Here is an 18503-nt window from a genome sequence, read left to right on the forward strand (position 1 = left end):
TTCAGGGTGCATCACCCGAGAACCACCGCTGCCAAGTCACTGCAGCTCGGCAGCTCCTGTGTTGAGCGTCTGCCCCTGGTGGTCAGTGCACGTCATAGTGACCGGTCAGACAGTTGGACACTTAGTATATTAGTCTTTTATATATATAGATGTATAGATATGTATGTGTGTGTATATACATATAAAACTTTTGTCGATTCCAAATCATTCATTCATATCATTCCATATCTATGAGTTAGTTCTTTACTCTGCAGAATTGACTGTTTCAGAGCCCTCCTTAAAATAATGCTTTTAGCCCTAACCGGTTTGGCTCAGTGGATAGAGCGTCAGCCTGTGGACTCAGGGGTCCCAGGTTCGATTCCGGTCAAGGGCATGTACCTTGGTTGTGGGCACATCCCCAGTGGGGAGTGTGCAGGAGGCAGCTGATCGATGTTTCTCTCTCATCGATGTTTCTAGCTCTCTGTCCCTCTCCCTTCCTCTCTGTGAAAAATCAATAAAATATATTTAAAAAAAATAATAATAAAATAAAATAATGCTTTTAAAATTTGACCATGATTAAATCTTCTCATATTCAGATAACCATTTATTGATCTGATTATTTATATTTGAGATGCTTTTTTATTATTTTTAAATATTATAATTGATTTCAGAGTGGAAGGAAGAGGGAAAGAGAGATAGAAACATCAGTGATGAGAGAGAATCATTCATCAGTTGCCTCCTGCAGGCCACCTACTGGAGATCGAGCCTGCAACTCCAGCATGTGCCCTGACTGGAATCAAACGGTGACCTCCTAGTTCATAGGTAGATGCTCAACCACTGAACCACGCTGGCCAGGCTATTTGGACTGAAGTATGGCGCTAGTTATGTTTTTGGTAGATTTGAGGGTATTTCCTCCTAATGTTAATCTTTTAAATAATCCCTGCTTAGAAGTATTTCCACTTGTGCCTATCTGCCTATAAGCATTTCTGGAAAGGCACTGAATTCCTGTTTTCTTGAGAGGGGAGGGCTGTGACCCAGAATGAGCTATCTGCCGATATGCTATCATTTCATCTTATGAGGGAACAGAAATGCCAACTGAGTTATTAAATTTGATGTTTGGTGTTAGAAACCTCTGCATACTAGTCTGATAGTGTTTTAAAATTCCAGTTTCCATTTTACTATTTACCTACGTTATAGTGATTTTTTACTTGTCTGGTTTCTCTGATTTTTCCTTTTAGTATTTCCAAGCCATACACCAATCTTATGTAAAGCCCCTTGCCTTTGACTCTGTGCTGTGTTAGTATAGGTTCTATGTCTTTTATCTCAGTACTGCTCCATGTCTAGCAGTGCTTGATACTTGGTAAATTCTCAGTTAATGCTTTAAGAAAATTAGTGAATGAGTAGTGACAATTTAATTGGCTCTTTTGGTGGATTCTCATAGTGATCATTACTCTAGGACAGTGATTGGCAAACTCGTTAGTCAACAGAGCCAAATATCAACAGTACAACGATTGAAATTTCTTTTGAGAGCCAAATTTTTTAAACTTAAACTATATAGGTAGGTACATTGTTATTAACTTAGTTAGGGTACTCCTAAGCTGGCTTTTGCTAAAAACGTCCTCAATCTGATTGAGGTACGTTCGCTGAGGTTGACCCCTTCCAACTCTCCCATCCACATTCGTCTTGTATACTTGTTTCGTCTATCTCCTTTCGTTCTTCCTCTCTATATATCCAAACTATCTCAACATACCTTTCTCAATTCTCGACACTACATCTTCTTTCATTCCACAACGTTCCCTAAAATTAACTTAATAAGCTTTACTTAAAGTTTTAAGTCAATTTCGCACTGTACATGCATGCCCGCACGTGGTATTTTGTGGAAGAGCCACACTCAAGGAGCCGAAGAGCTGCATGTGGCTCACGAGCCGTGGTTTGCTGACCACTGCTCTAGGAAATTAATAGTATGGATACAATTCTGAGTTAGAGTTCCAGCTCCAGTTTATTAGCTGTGTAGCATTGTGAAAATCATTTCATGTCTATTACTTTATTTCATCATCTGTAAAATGATAGTAATAGCATCTACCATACAGTGAAAGCTTTTTTTTGAGCCAGTCTTTCTATATGGCCATAGCACTAGTTCTCTCTCCTCAGAAGGATCCTCCCCTAGTTAGTTCTTTGTGACTTCTTGTCATTCATGTTTCAGGTTAAATGTCATCTTCTCAGAGAGCCTCTCTGCGTTGGGCAGGATTTGTAGTTGTAAGCCACAGAAACCAACTCTGGCTGATTATTGAAAGAATATTAGGGAAACTTGCAAAATATCATGGAAGGCCACAAAGCCAGGCCTGAAGAATGGGCTAGAACAAGGGAAACTGGGTAGCAGCCAAGACCCACAGCCAAAATTATTCACAGAACCAGTCCATGAAGTCACTTCCACCCGTTATATAGCTAATATCACTATCACCAGCTGACTGGACCTTCATAGCCATTGTAGCTGCCCCTTGCTGCCAGCATGGACTCTCCGTGTCCTCTGACTCTTTGATACCAGATCCCAATTAAGGTCTGGGGCTGATGTGCCAGGTTGGCAAAACCAGGGTTGTGTTTACACACTCTAGTTTCAAGGGAGCCTCAGAAAGAGAATCTTAAGTCTCCACCATTTTTACTTCATAGTGGGGGGCGCTCTGCCTCTAACCAGACTCATTAGATGGGGAATTAGCAAAATATAGGAAGGGGTTCAAATGCTGAGCAACCAGAAAACACACAGTTGCACCTCATCATCTTTGACTTCGAGTCTAAAAGTAGCCCATCAATCTCTCATATCAACTTGTGTGGGTTTTTTTTCCATCATAGCACTTTTCACTACTGGATATGTTCTTACTTTATTTGTATTATTTTTATTTTATATATCCCCTCCTGCTAGAATGCAAGTACCATGAGAATAAGGAACTTGCCTGTTTTAGTCACTGCTGTATTCCCTGGGCATAGAATAGTGGCTGGCATATAACAGATGCTTCTTGTGCTCATTTCTTTTTTCTTTTTTTTTTAAAATATATTTTATTGATTTTTTTACAGAGAGGAAGGGAGAGAGATAGAAAGTTAGAAACATTGATGAGAGAGAAACATCGACCAGCTGCCTCCTGCACATCTCCTACTGGGGATGTGCCTGCAACCCAGGTACACGCCCTTGACCGGAATCTAACCTGGGACCTTTCAGTCTGCAGGCCGACGCTCTATCCACTGAGCCAAACCGGTTTCGGCATGTGCTCATTTCTTGAATGAATGCATAAATATAAAGCACTTAGCACAATTTCTAGTATATAGTAAGTGCATAATATTAATTACTGTATTATTTTACATACAGACAACTGTAAACTTACATTTGCCACACCCTGTATTTCCTTTTTAAAAGATAACTTTCATCACAAAAAGAGCCGTAACTGGTTTGGCTCAGTGGAAAGAGCATCGGCCTGCAGACTGAAGGGTCCCAGGTTTGATTCTGGTCAAGGGCGTGTACTTTGGTTGCGGGCACATCCCCAGTGGGGGGTGTGCAGAAGGCAGCTGATGGATGTTTCTCTCTCATTGATATTTCTAACTCTGTATCCCTCTCCCTCTCTGTAAAAAATCAATAAAAAGCCCTAACCGGTTTGGCTCAGTGGATAGAGCATCGGCCTGCGGACTGACAGGTCCCAGGTTCGATTCCGGTCAAGGGCATGTACCTTGGTTGTGGGCAACATCCCCAGTAGGGGGTGTGCAGGAGGCAGCTGATCGATGTTTCTCTCTCATCGATGTTTCTAACTCTCTATCCCTCTCCCTTCCTCTCTGTAAAAACTCAATAAAATATATTTTTAAAAAATCAATAAAAATATATTTTAAAAAAAGATAACTGTCATCACAAAATGAGAGGCAAAGGATGGTATATGACTACTGATGGGATGTAATAGGAAGTACACAGCATCATCTATGAGTAGTCTTGTAAAAAAACTGAACCTGCATTCTACCACCCTAGTTTACAGGAAATATAGGGGACAGAGAAACATGTTAAAGGATTTCACAAAGGCGCAATCAGGTGGATCCAGAATGTGGGAAATTCTCTAGACCAAGTGACATGATTTCTCCAGCAAATAAATGACAGAAAAAATGAAGAGGAGGAAGAATTGTCATGGATTAAAAGGGACAACAACACTCAATGTGTGGACATTATTTGAGTCCTAATTCAATCACAATGACAGTAAAAAGACATTTTTGAGCAAGTGGAGAAATATGAACATGGACTGGATATTTAATGTTACTGAGAAATTATTAATTTTTTTAGATGTGATAGTGGCATTATGCTTACTTTTATAAAATTGTCCTTGTTTCTCAGAGATATAAACTGAACTGTCTATGGATGAAATAATATGTTTGAGAATTACTTTAGGGGAGACTTGGATGGAGTATAAGTAAAACCTGATCAGCTAGATGTTCATAATTACCAAAGCTGGTGATGGGCATTTGGTAAGTCATTCTTATACTTGTTACTAGTGCCCCAGTGCACGAATTCGTGCACATTGAAAGGAAATTAATTAGAAGGAATATTTTAATGTCACTATTTGCCCTTTCTCGGTAATAGAAGTGTCAACTGGGGTGGTAAGAGATCAACGAAAGGACTTGTATGCATGCATATAAGCATAACCAATGGACATAAGACACTGGGGGGTAGGGGAGGCCAGGGGATTGTCAAGGGCGGGGGAAAAAAAGGAGAAATATGTAATACTCTTTGTAATAATTTAAGCAATAAAAAAAATATATTAAAAAAAAAAGAAGTGTCAACCAAATTCATGATCAACAATGACAGATGGAAACACGTGTGGAATTGGCGCCAGTGAGAGCTTTATATGTATCACACATGTGCGAGTCAGCTTAGCCTTTTATAGATATAGAATAAACTTGCTTAATTAGACCTGCTTTCTGATTTAGCTAAACTTTTTCCAGCCCAGTGAAGCACCCCAATTTCTCTTTCAGGTAATTATCAGCAACACAGCAATAAATATCAACACGAAGCAGATTATTATTATAGATCACACAGGGAGAACAAAGGGTAAAATGTTTAACTGCAGCAGTGTTTGACTATATTCTGCACAGTGAGAAAACCTGAAGTCATTTTCAAGGTCCACCATTTCTTCTTTTCAGTCAGGTCAAGTTTCTAAGCTTTCTAAATCTCCATTTTCCGGCTAATGAAAAGACAATAGGATTCCACCGAGTCTCCTATCTACCTACTCCAGGACTTCTGTGAGGACCAAATGAGATGAGGCATGGGAAAGCGCTTCAGACATTTGGTTACAGTGTAAAATGTTTCTGCCTGGCTATAAAGCAAGTGGTGTTCCTGGGCTGAAGAAACTCCAAGGAGGCTAGTCACTAGGGAAAGGAAGCTGGGCGTTGCTATATGACGTCATTGCCGGAATGGACACAGCATATTAGCCTTTTATATATATAGATTCTAGTTTATTTGTGCTTGAAATTTTCCATAAGAAAAAGTTTACGAGAGAGATGGTAATGAAAAAAAAAAAATAACTGATAGTATTATTTATTGAAAGAGCATCATGTTATTATGATGTGATGTAAACATTTTTCTTTCATAGGTAGCATTTCTAATGCTGCATAATATAATATGGCCGTACATTATTTAACCCCTCTATCATTATAAACTTGTAAAAGCAAATTTTTTTGTTTGTTTTTACAAAATTTTTGATGAATATGCTTGGGTCTAGAACTTTCTTGGGGGAGGGTTATGGAACTTTTAGATTACATTTTGTGTTTTCTTATGGTACATTATCAGAAATTAGATTACTAGATCTTTCTAGCCATCAAAATTATAAAACAGGACTAGATTGCTTCAAGCGGTTATAAGATTGAAAGCATACCTATCAGGATATTGAAGAGGGATTTCTTTATCAGATTGGATATTGGACATGGTCCCATTACATCTCCTGTCCACTCTTTGATTCTGTGAATCTATTAGAGGGCTGCGTGATCTGTCTGTGATACTGATTTGGTTTTGGTGAGAACCAAGCTGAAGGTCAGAGATTTGAAGCATTAATTAAAAGTTTCAGCCCATCGCTTCTCGGCCTTTTGGCTAAGATCAAGTGTAAAAGTTTCAGCCCAGCCAATGTGGCTAGGTGGTTGAACATCGACTTATGAATCAAGATTGGATTCCTGGTCGTGACACATGCTCAGGTTGCAGGCAGATCCTCACTAAGGGGAGTGCAGGAGGGAGCCGATCGATGTTTCTCTCACTTTGATGTTTCTTCTATCTCTCTATTCCTCTCCCTTTCTCTCTCTAAAATACAAAAATAAAATAAAACTGGAAAAGGATAACACTTAAAAAAAGTTTCAGACTGGTTGCCACAGATGCATTCTGAGCAAGTGAAACTTGACGTCTTTCTTGCTGTGTACCTTGGTCTTGTTTTCAGGATATGCTTCTATCTTCCTTTATCCTCATATCCAACCCCCCATTTTCTGGTGAAGTATACATGACTTATTCGGTGTTTGTTCCATTACTTTCTGTGGCTGTGAGCCATTGTTCCCCCTCCCCTATGCCACTTGTCCTCCAGAGCAGTGGTTGTCAACCTGTGGTCCGCGGACCACTGGTGGTCCGTGAGGTCCGAAAGGTTGCAGACCACTGCTCTGGAGGATCTTGAGCACTGTGTCATAAATCACAGGCAATAACCAGTTCACTGGGTAGGCTGGGGGGCTGTTTTAGGGGTGAAATCGGGACTCTGAAGCTGCTAAAGGTTTGATGATTTTTTTTCCTCCCCAGGTAATTAAATGTATGTCCTGCGGACCTGGGCTTTGCTGGAATGCTCAAGGGTTCTGAAGATCTTTATCTAGCTTCCTTCTGTTGAATCCATTAAGAGAAGATGGCAAAAGTCAACATAACTAGAGACCTCATTAATAGGCAGATCAAGGTAAGCCACCCAAACCTCTAAACCAGAGCATGAGGTCCTTTCTTCCCCACAGGTCCAGTTTTTAGCCAAAGAAACTGAGGGTCAGAGTTGGTGACTTGCCTAAAGTCACATATCTAATTATTGACCAACTCTGGACTAGAACCAATAAAATTCATGGAGACTCTCCTGTCCAAGTGCTTGTACCTGGGTCGCTGAGATTAATACAGATTAGTGAGAGAGGAAACCATCAGTATGGTGTGCATGTGTGTGCACATTTGTGTGTTTATGTGTGTTTGTGCGTGCTTGGGCACATGCATATATATGTGTGGGAGTTGCAGCAGGAGTAAACGTAGCTTCTTTGTCCTGCTCCAGTTGCTAATTTTTTAAAATATATTTTTATTGATTTCAGAGAGGAAGGTAGAGGGAGAATCGTTGATTGGCTGCCTCCTGCACGCCGCCCGCTGGGGATCGAGCCCGCAGCCTGGGCACGTGCCCTTGACTAGCATTGAACATGGGACCCTTCAGTTCGCAGGCCGACACTCTATCCACTGAGCCAAACCAGCCAGGGCTCCAGTTGCTAAATCGAACATATAAGAACCTGGGAGAGTCTTAGTCCCAGTTCAGCTTAGACTTTTCTTCGAGGGTCTCCTGTACCAAACAAAGCCTGCACCTGTCCTTTGCAGGATGTACATAGAAGACACTCCAGTACTGTGAGATGAGTGGATGATTAGGGAGTCAAGTTCATTTAGAGAGGTAGCCCAGACTTTGTCAGGGAAACCCTCAATAAAGGAGCACAGGGGTTTAATGCACACCAAACCATGATGTGCTTCTCTAGTAAGAACCCTAAGCTGGGCCTGGCCAGCATGGCTCAGTGGTTGAGTATCGACCTATGAACCTGGAAATCATGGTTTGATTCCCAGTCAGGGCACATGCCCAGGTTGCAGGGCTCAATCCCTAGTAGGGGGCGGTGCAGAAGGCAGCTGATCAATGATTCTCTCTCATTGATGTTTCTATCTCTTTCTTCTTCTCCCATTCTCTCTGAAATCAATTAAAATATCTTCTCTATATATAAAAGGCTAATATGCAAAGTGTCCCCTTGGGAGTTCGACTGGAAGACCAGGAGTTTGATTGCTCGTTATGACGTGTGCTGACCACCAGGGGGTGGTGCAGAACAAAGAAAGGCCCCAGCCGGCAGCCAAAAGGCCCCAATTGGCCCTGATCACTGGCCAGGCCTGGGGACCCTACCCGTGCACAAATTTCATGCACTGGGCCTCTAGTGTGTGTGTGTGTGTGTGTGTGTGTGTATGAACCCGAAGCTGGGGTCAGGAGCTAAATCTCACCACCACCCTAATTAGCTGCCTTAGAAGACTTTAGTCATTTTACCTCCTGTGCCTCACTTTCTGTTGTTAAATGATAGTAACATCTGTCTGCCTGCAGGCTGATCTTGAGAATGGAATCCAAAAGAACATGAGAATGTTCTTTGAAAATGTTGTAAATGCTAAAAAAAAAATATTTTAAAATATAAGTGACCACTTTAAAATATAAGTGACCACCATCCAGAAAGATCGAGTGTATGCTTCTGTGGGAGCCATGTACTTAGTGCATGTTAGTCTGTGCTTCATGTAGTATTTTCCTCTGCATCCCTGAATCTTTTTGGAACTTTGTCCATTTGACGTTCATGATTTCATTAGACTGGTGGCCCTCAAGGGCAAGGACCATTTCCTAGAGGCACGGAAACATAGAGTTGGAGGGACCATGCAAGTTTTTCCTTCACATATCTCACACAGTATGTGTCCTAAAGTTGATGCCCACCTACTCCAACCTAATATGGAAACATTTCCTTTTTTTTGTAATCCAACAAGCACAATTTAATACTTACATACTTTGTTCTATTCTCTAATCCCTGCCCAAGTGTGGTGCAAGCTCCCACAAGCTGATTTCTTGTTATCTTTTTTAACTCCTGTAGTTCCCAGCACAAGTGCTAGATATAGTAGGCACATAATAAATCATGTTGAATTAAATCAATGAAGCTATGTTTTGTTTCTGTCCCCCAGGAGCGGGGTGCCCTGAGCTTTGAGCGGCACTACCATGTCACTGATCCCTTTATCAGACGACTGGGCCTAGAAGCAGAGCTGCAGGTAAGAGATCCAGTTTGCTTCCCTAGATGCCCATGGCTGGCTCTCCTTTGCCTGCAGAGAATCCTTTCAGCATTATTCAAGTCATAAACAAGTTTTTCTGTGCAGGTCATACCTAAAGTTTACCTTTGCTTATCAGCAGTATATTAGGTAGGTAAATCTGAATCAAGATTAGTTATTTACATAGTCACGCAGAAATTATTTTGGGGTCATATTTTTTGCTTTGTGCTTGAAAAGATTTTTGAATTACATGCCACTGTTATTACTGTTGGCTTAGAACAATAATGATTCTTACCTTTATACAGGAATTTAGAGTTTACAAAATGTTTTCATACACACGCACACACACATGCTTTCTCAAAGAAGTGCTGTGGGAAAGTAGTTAGGGAATAGGTATTTTTAAAAAAGGGTTTAGAAAGACCAAGCACCTTGTCTATTGTTATCCTGTCCAGGCCATGGAGAGCCAGGCTTTCAGACCAGAAGTTCCACTTTTTCATTGTCTGACAGATACTCCATAATGCTAGTTGCATTCCTTTTCTTCCTCAAGATCATATTTTGAATCCAACTTTTAATGGTCCTATCCAACTTAGTGTTATCTGCAGGTTGAGTAAGAATTCTCTTTGGTTCCTTCGGGTTAGTGTTTGTAAGTGATCATATTGGTCTTAGAAAAAGACTAGAAAGAATTTATTGAATGTTACCAGTGTTATCTCAAGGTAGTGAGATTATAGATCGGGGTGAGGAACATCCGGCCCTCAGGCCTTATAAGGCCCACGAAATCATTGGTCAAGGCATTAGGGGTGAGTTAATTAAATGTCTGACCAAATATAGCAGGCTAATTTTTTTAAAATATATTTTTATTGATTCCAGAGAGGAAGGGAGAGGGAGAGAGAGATAGAAACATCAATGATGAGAGTGAATTATTGATTGGCTGCCTCCTGCCTACTGGGGATGGAGCCCACAACCCGGGAATGCACCCTTGACTGGAATGGAACCTGGGACCCTTCAGTCTGCAGGCTGATGCTCTATCCACTGAGTCAAACCATCTAGGGCAGCAGGCTAATTTTTAACTTGATAATTTTGTATGACCCTCAGCCCTCGAATGACATTATAAATATCCAAATGGCCCTTGGCAGAAAAAAGATTTTCCACTCCTGCTATCGATTATTGTGATTGCTTTCTTTTAATTATAAACTTTTATCCATTACAAAATATAACTATTAATAGTAATATGGAAAACATGAGTAAAAATTACTTTTTAGTCCTCACTCCATAATACAATTACTATTAGTATTTCATATACTCTGTTTTATCTCCTGTATAGTTTTATATCATTGTAATCCTACTTTACATTGAATTTAAAAAAATATATTTTTATTGATTTTTAGAGAGAGGAAGGGAGGGGGGAGAGAAAGAGAAACATCAATGTGAGAATGCAGTCAGCTGCCTCCTGCACTCACCCTACCAGGGATGGAGCCCACGATCCAGGCATGTGCCCTGCCTGGGAATCGAACCAGCAACCTTTTGGTGCATGAGACAGTACCCAGCCTACTGAGCCACACCGGCTAGGGCTACATTGAGTTTTTTCAAGTTAACATATAATAATTATTTTTCTCCATATTACCAAGTAGTTTTCATAACTTTTACTTAATATTTTTTTCTGATTATAGAGGTAATAAACATCATAGTAGAAAATATGGAATAGACAGAAAAATGTAAAGAAGAAAACAAAATCATTTTTAATTCTATTGTGTAGAGATAAACTTTGTTAATGTTTGGTGTACTGTCTCTGTTACGAAGCAGAATACTTGTTAAGAGATGGACATTGGAGCTTTATCCATTTAATTTCAAGACCTATCTTCTCCACAGCTATATAGCATTGCGCAAGTTACCCCTAGTTTCCTGATTGGTAAAACAGAATTATTGTGATGATTAAATTAGAAGTTAGTGTGAAGCACTTAACATAGTGCCTGGATCTTGGCAAGCTAATTCAATAGAATAATAATTATGATTCTTAAATCTTCCTGTTTTTTTCCATGCTTTTATGTAATTTTTTCCCTACAAATGGATCTTGTATCATTTACACAGTTTGTTAAACCCTTTTATACTTTTATTGTTTTCTCATCTCTAAAAATTATCTGAAAACATAATTTTTGATATATTTTATTATTTATCCTTTTTTTTTTTTTAAGTTTCTCTCTATGTTTCCTTCAGAATAAAGCTCAGAGTACATCCCTGTAGTGCAGTTGGAGGTGGAGCATGGAAGATTTTACCTTCAAGGGGACATTTGGCAATGCCTAGAAACAGTTTTGGTTATCAAAACTAGAAGGGTACTGCTGGCATACAGTAGGTAGAGGCTCAGGATGCTGCTAAACATCCTACAATATACAGGACAACAGAGAAAGTGCCACAAAGAATTATGCAGCCCCATCCAGCCCAGCTGGTGTGGCTCAGTGATTGAGTGTCGACTTATGAACCAGGAGCTCACGGTTAGATTCCTGGTCAGGGCACATGCCCGGGTTGCAGGCTTGATCCCCATTTTAAAAAGAATTATACAGCCCCAAATGCCAATAATGGTGCGGTTGAGAGACCTGCTATGGTTGATGCTGAATTGACAGTGACCCCTAGCTGGCTTGGCTTCTTTTAGCTGTGCCTCTGTCCAACCCATATTATCTTTACCATCTCTTCCTGGTTTGATAACTTTGTCCAGAATAGACTTGGAAACTTCTGTGACTACAAAACAGGATCTAATCTATTGTTTTCCAAGGTCTGCAACTCAAAAACAATTATGTTAAGGTGAACTGTTTCAATTTGCACTTGCCTAAAGGCCACCTTGCCCAGGACTTGTAGAAGCACATGGTATGAAGGAATGTACACAGGTTTAGATACTAAAAAGACCCAGTTTAAATCCCAGCTTTCCCTCTTACGAGACCTAGAGAATTGAGAAAAGTTTCAAAGAAGAAGACTGAGAGAAAAAATAAGTTAGAGAGAGACTCAGAGGTTGTAAGTTTGGAAGCCAGTTGGGTAGCTTTGTGGAGATATCAGGTAGGCAGTACTTATTGGGAGATAGCTCTGGATTCTAGGGAGAAATCTGGAGACTTCATCTGTCCATGGAGCATTAGAGAATAGGGTCCAAGGCCTAGCTCTGAAGCACTCCAGCTTTCAGAAGTTAATTACAAGCTAAGGAGATAGAAAAGGTAACTAGAAAGAGTAGTCAGTGAGGTAGAAAGGGAAGAAAACCAGGAAAGTGTAAAGGCCAAGTAATGAAAGTGTTTCCACAAAGAAGGAGTGTTCAGTTGTACTCAGTGCTTCTGAAGGTTGAGTAGGATGGGGACAAAACAATGACTGTGGTCTTGACTAGAGCATTTTTGTTTTTTAAAAAATATTTTTATTGATTTTAGAGAGGAAGGGGGAGAGAGAGTGAGAGAGAGAGAGAGAGAGAAACATCAATGATAAGAGAGAATCATTGATTGGCTGCCTCCTGCACGTCCACTACTGGAGATCAAGCCCACATCCCAGGCATGTGGCCTTACTGGAAATTAGACCTCGACCTCCTGGTTCACAGGTCATCGCTCAACCACTGAGCCATGCTGGCCAGGCAAGAGCAGTTTTATTGGAGTGGTGGGAATAGATGCTAGATTGGAGAGTTGAGGAGTGAATTGGAAGTGAAGAAACAGCAACAAGTGTAGACAACTATCTTTTTTCTTTTTCTTATTTTAGAGAGTAATGGGAATTTGTTTTTGTTTATTTATTTAGGACAAACTTTTTCCCTGGATGAAAGGAATAATAGAATATAAGCAGTAAAAAGAATAATCTTTAAAAGTTATATTTTCTTGCCCCTCTACATCTCCTTTTTACCTTTCTTCAGCTCACTGCCTGGACAGCTGACTTGCACAGGAATATTAATGTTCTCTCTTGTCCTCTGTCTTTTGGTTTGCTTTAACCAATGGGGAGTCATTTCAGGAGATTGGAGGAAGAACGACATCTTCTTTATTCCCCTTGCTTCCACCCTTCCAAGTCATTTTGTTTTGTTTCTCCTCCCTCCCCCAGCTTTATTGAGTTATATAGACAACTTTGAACAACTTTGTTTACAAAAGAAAGCAGAGGAATGGGGCAGTAGGTGAAGGGGTCAATAGGATTCCCCTAAAGAAAGGATTTGTAAGAATGGGAAGAAATGCTAGAGCATTTTTATATGTTGATGAGAGAGGAAGGAATTGCTGATAGAAGAGAAGGACAGAATAACTGAAGGACCAAAGTCTTGGGGAAGGCTGATGGGTATGGGATTCAGAATTTAAGTAGGGGGGCCTTGGCCCCCCCCCCCCCCAATATATTTTTATTGATTTCAGAGAAGAAGGGAGAGGGAGAGAGAAAGAGAAACAATAATGACTGCCCCCTGCAGGCTTCCTACTGGGGATTGAGCCTGCAACCCAGGCATGTGCCCCAACCAGGAATCAAGCTGTGACCTCCTGGTTCATAGGTCAGTGCTCAACCACTGAGCAACACTGGCCAGTTTCAACTTTGTTCTAAAAGTAAAAACTCTACAAAAAGGTCCAGAGCAGGATTACTCATACCCTTTCTCTATCCTTCATCGTATACCTTCCACCCCCTAGTGGTAACCAACTTCATTAGTTTCCACTTATCCATTCTGTGCTTATGTTTGTGTTTGCAAAAATATGCAGATACACATATATAAATTCTTTTTAAAAAAATATATTTTATTGATTTTTTACAGAGAAGAAGGGAGAGAGATAGAGAGTTAGAAACATCAGTGAGAGAAAAACATTGATCAGCTGCCTCCTGCACACCTCCTACTGGGGATGTGCCCGCAACCAAGGGACATGCTCTTGACCGGAATCGAACCTGGGACCTTTCAGCCCACAGGCCGATGCTCTATCCACTGAGCCAAACCAGTCAGGGCCACATATATAAATTCTTATTTTCAATTTTGTTACACCAAAATTGACAAAAATTATATTAAAAAAGCCTTTAAGCATGTGGAAAAGATACTCAATTTCATTCACAAGAGAAATGTAACATTTTTCATCTGTCAGAATGGTGAAATATTCAAAAGCTTAACCACACAGTGTGTTGGTAAGTTGTGGAGAAACAGGCACTCTCATTCATTGCTACTGGAAAGGCAAAATGATGCAACTCCCATGGACGGAAACTTGGCAATATCTAACAAGACCACATATACATTTACTCTTTGGCCAATACTGCCTCTTCTGGGTTTTTACCCTGAAGGTACACATCTCCAACAGTAATAAAATACATGTGCACAAGGTTATTCATTATGGTATTGCTATAATTGCAAACTATTAGAAACAACTCTTAAGAATCCATACATGGGAAATTTGTTGAATAAATCTTGGTTCATCTACATATAAAGTGCTATGCAGCTATGAAAAAGAATTTTATTAATTGATGTGAGTGATTTCCTAGCTATATTAGTAAATGAAAAAAGAGTGTATACATATATCTATCATGCCTCAATGATTCTGCATCCTCAACAGTTCCTCCAAGCCCAGTCAACCCCTCTATTCTCTCCTTACAAGCTACTTCATGTCTTTACTTCCTTCCCTGTCTCCTAAGAATCAATGACTCATTACTACAATCATTCTCTTGCAACATTAATCTGACAAAACTCCAACCACAGATGATCTTTTAGCTTTCCTGTATCTTTAACTTTCCCTTTCTCTATTGATTCCCCTTGGGATTAAATATGCTCAAGCTTCTCTAATATAAGAAAGTCCTTCTTTGATGCCACAGCCACATCTAGCTATAGCCTTCTGTTTCTCTTCCTCTTCATAGCCAGACTGAAAGAGTAGTCTAAACTCAGTATTTTTACTTCCTCACTTCCCAGTACTGTCATGTGCTGCTTAACGACAGGGGTACATTCTGAGAAATACACTGTTAGATGATTTTGTCATTGTGCAACATCTTGAGTGTGCTTACACAAACCTAGATGGTACAGCCTACTACACACCTAGGCTATATGTTATATCATATATGTGGCTCATCATTGACTGAAAATATCGAATGTGGCACACAATGAATTCCTCAACCTTCTTCTATTTATCTAACCACACACCACAAAAGTGGCTCTTGCCAAGGTTACCACTGTAGCTTTCTTGCCCTAAATCAATGGACACTTCTTAGTCCTCATCTAGCTTGATCCGACAGTATTTGGTAGTACCGGACACTTCTCAACAAAACTTTTGTCATCTGGGTTCTGAGGCATCACCCTCTGTTTTCCTTCCTACTCCTCTCGTGTCTTTCTTGATGCCCTTTGCATACTCCTTGTCCATCAGGCCCTTACGTTGGTCTTCTTTATGGCTCTGTCCTAGGCTTTGTTCCCACTCGGCTGTGAGGAAAGGAATCTCACTTTACAAATGAGGAGAATAAAACTGAGCATTTCCAAGGTCACATGAATGGTAAAAGATTAATATTTATATCAGGCCTGTCTGGCTCCATAGTTCATATTCTTTTGACTCCAACCATGTGTCTACTCTTTTTTTTTTTTTTTACCAGCCACCTTTTATTAGGTGTTACATTACAATATGAAAGCATTCAGAGGTGCTGGGCAAAGGTCATGGTCAGGAATGTGGAGTCCACATTGGGCCCTCTTCAGCGGTACTTGCGTCGTTGCTCATGTTTTAGTTCCTTATAAGAACGGCAGTAGTTGAAAAACACATAAGCTGCCAGCACCATAGAAACGCCAGCAATGCCCCCTTTCTTCACATTGATGTACTTGTTGTAATACCTGTGGTAACCTTTAGGGGTGAAAGCCTGCATCAGTCTCCAGCATGGCAGCTCCCCTATTTTGACTTCCATCAGTGTCTTCTTCAATGGCATGAATGACGCCATCTTGGAGTCCGGGGTGTCCACTCTGCGGAGCCGTGCAAGGACTCTGTGTCTACTCTTTTAAAGGACTTAACAAATAGTTCTTGGCTTGGCAAATTTATTCTCTTGCCTTATTTGTTTTCTTAATATCTTCTTTAAACAAGTTGCAAACATTATATATCTTACCTTCACAATCTGGCTTAATTGCTTTTGTTTTAATATAATTCGAATGTAAATTCACTAGAAACAAGTCATATCAAACCATGGTAATGGGATATACCTTAGATACAGTGGTCTGAGAAAGCCACTCTGATGAAGTGATGTTTGAAATGAAATTTGAATATTGAGAAGGAGCAAGTAACAAAGATCAGAAGGAAAAGCATGGCCCTAGCCAGTTTTGCTCAGTGGATAGAGCACAGGCCCATGGACTGAAGGGTCCCGTATTCGATTCTTGTCAAGGGCACGTACCTCAGTTGCAGGCTTGATCCCAACCCTGGTGTGCGGAAGGCAACCAATCTATGTGTATCTCTCATATCAATGTTTCTCTCTCTCTGTCTCTCCCCCTCCCTTCCACTCTCTCTTAAAATCAATGGAAACATATCCTTGGTGAGTTTTGCCTGTGTTGCACATATCTAGTTTTGTTTCTTTTTATTGATGAGTAGTGATACACTGTATGGATGTACTACATTGTGTTTATCCATTCTCTAGTTGATAACCATTTGGGCTATTTCCAGTTTGGGGCTTTTAAAAATAAATTGTGTATAAGATATTCTTAAACCAGTTTTTGTATGGATAAATGTTTTCATTTTTCTCAAGTAAATGCCTACAAATGGAATTACTGGGTCATAGGGTAGATAGATACAAGCTTAACTTTATCTGAAACTACCAAACAGTTCTCCAAGGTGATGGTCACAATGAATTGTTCAGGGTCAGCTGGGAAGATGTGGCCCCCAGGTCCAAGTAATTGACAGCCAGTTGAAAAAAATGAGAGGGCTGAGGACAGAAATGATTCTGACCTAAAAAGCGTGACCAAAGCTATGGGTGGGGTTGCAACCAAGTGCCACAGGAAAGTGAGAGGCCTCAGGTCAGCAAGTGCTCTGACAAGTGTGGGCAGAGTAAATGTGTCTGCAATGTTTGTAAGTGCAGAACCTGGAAAGAAGTGAGGTTCAACCCAGATGAGACTCTGTATAGAGCAAAAGGTAAAAGGAAAGGAGAAGGCCGAGGAAAGGCCTTTTCTGACGGATAGGCGGGGAATTAGATTTGTTCATATCTCTTCATTCTTCCCATTAGTCCCACTGACTCGTGTTCATTTATGCAACAGATATGTGCCAAGGACTATAACTGGCCTTGGAGATGCAATGAACACAATACACAAAAGCCTGCTTCTCAGGGCTCAGTCTGGTGATGCAAACCACCATGTCAACACAGAGCCATAATATAGTGTGACAGTAGGAGCCCACAGGAAGCGTATGCCTCCCTCCCAAATTCACACGACAGGAAAGGCATCTTCAAGGAAGTGCCTATAAAGTGAAATCTGAAGAATGAGTTGGAGTTTGTTAGTTAGGATGCTTTGGGCCACAAGTAACAACCCAACTCAAATGGCTTTAAACAGTTATGAATTGATTGGCTTACTTAAGTCGAAGTCCAGGAGTAGACTAGGCATCTGGGTTAGTTGTTCTGGTCACTCTGGCTCCATTTTTCCATGATTCCCTGGGCTGGGCTTTCCTCCTTCAGTTTCACTCTCTGGCTGGCTTCCCTGGTGGTGGCAATTCCAGGTGTCACATCAGTACTCCCATCATCGAGAGAAAGAAGGCATCTCTTTCATAGACTCTCTCCTGAGAATGAGAAAACTCCTTTCCCAGAAGCTCCCAGCAACTGTCCCTCTTGCATCTGATTGGGGTCACAGGGTCATTTCTGAGCCAATTCCTATGCCCAAGTGAATGCCACCTCTAATTTGGCTTAGGCGTAAGTTTCTGAACCTATCACTGGAGAGAACAATGGATTTACCCTTCCTGAAACACATGGTCTAACTTGGACAGGGAGATGATTAGATGAAAATCTAGGTACTATTAGGAATGAAGGAGGCTGAGGAAACAGAAAGAACAGTATGTAGGAATGCCTAGTGATTTGTTTTCTCCTTTTCCCATGTAAGACTTGTTTCTGCCACCTCATACCTTCTGCTTTTCATGGATTCTGTTTTCTGGTAATTCTAGCTTTGCCATGATTTCTCTCAGTGCATGCTTTCAACCTCAGCATCGGTTAACTGCCTCACTCTCAGTGTTTCTTAATTCAAATCTCCAAGCTCAAGAAACTAGCCCAATGTACCTTACTATATCAGGCTCCTTCTACTGGAAGTTAACTCAGAAGAGCAGGTACTATGATTTGTACACTGATCTGCCCCCAGCATCTGAACAGTACCTGGTATGCAGTGAGTGCTCAATAAATTAAACATATGCCAAATGAATGAAAGATCATCCTTGGGTCAGATGCTTCTCTGGGAAAATTGTCTGTGGTCGAGGGGCTATCCCTCGAAGGGACTGTTGACATGTTCCTTCTAGTGGTAGGAGCAGAAATTTGTTTGGATCTCACTTCTGTTACTGTTATCTGAACTTCAGTTTAATTTTCTGCA

The 18503-nt window shown here is 40.6% G+C and overlaps 1 protein-coding gene and 1 pseudogene across 2 annotated transcripts in view; one reads left to right on the forward strand and one right to left on the reverse strand.

Moving 5' to 3' along the window:
• Positions 1-18503, forward strand: part of WDTC1 (WD and tetratricopeptide repeats 1) — a 55762-nt gene that overhangs the window by 15837 nt on the left and 21422 nt on the right. For both annotated transcript variants that reach the window (XM_070404466.1, XM_070404467.1), the window contains exons 2-3: positions 6773-6920; positions 8954-9037. In XM_070404466.1, coding sequence (XP_070260567.1) covers positions 6873-6920; positions 8954-9037 — 132 coding nt within the window. In that variant the 5' untranslated portion in view covers positions 6773-6872. The remainder of the gene's footprint in view (positions 1-6772; positions 6921-8953; positions 9038-18503) is intronic.
• Positions 15543-15898, reverse strand: LOC139003057 (ATP synthase subunit f, mitochondrial pseudogene; annotated as a pseudogene).

The sequence above is a fragment of the Myotis yumanensis genome, unplaced genomic scaffold, assembly GCF_028538775.1.
Source record: "Myotis yumanensis isolate MYYU_CA2020_CCGP unplaced genomic scaffold, mMyoYum1.0.hap1 SCAF_2, whole genome shotgun sequence".
Lineage (NCBI taxonomy): Eukaryota > Metazoa > Chordata > Mammalia > Chiroptera > Vespertilionidae > Myotis > Myotis yumanensis.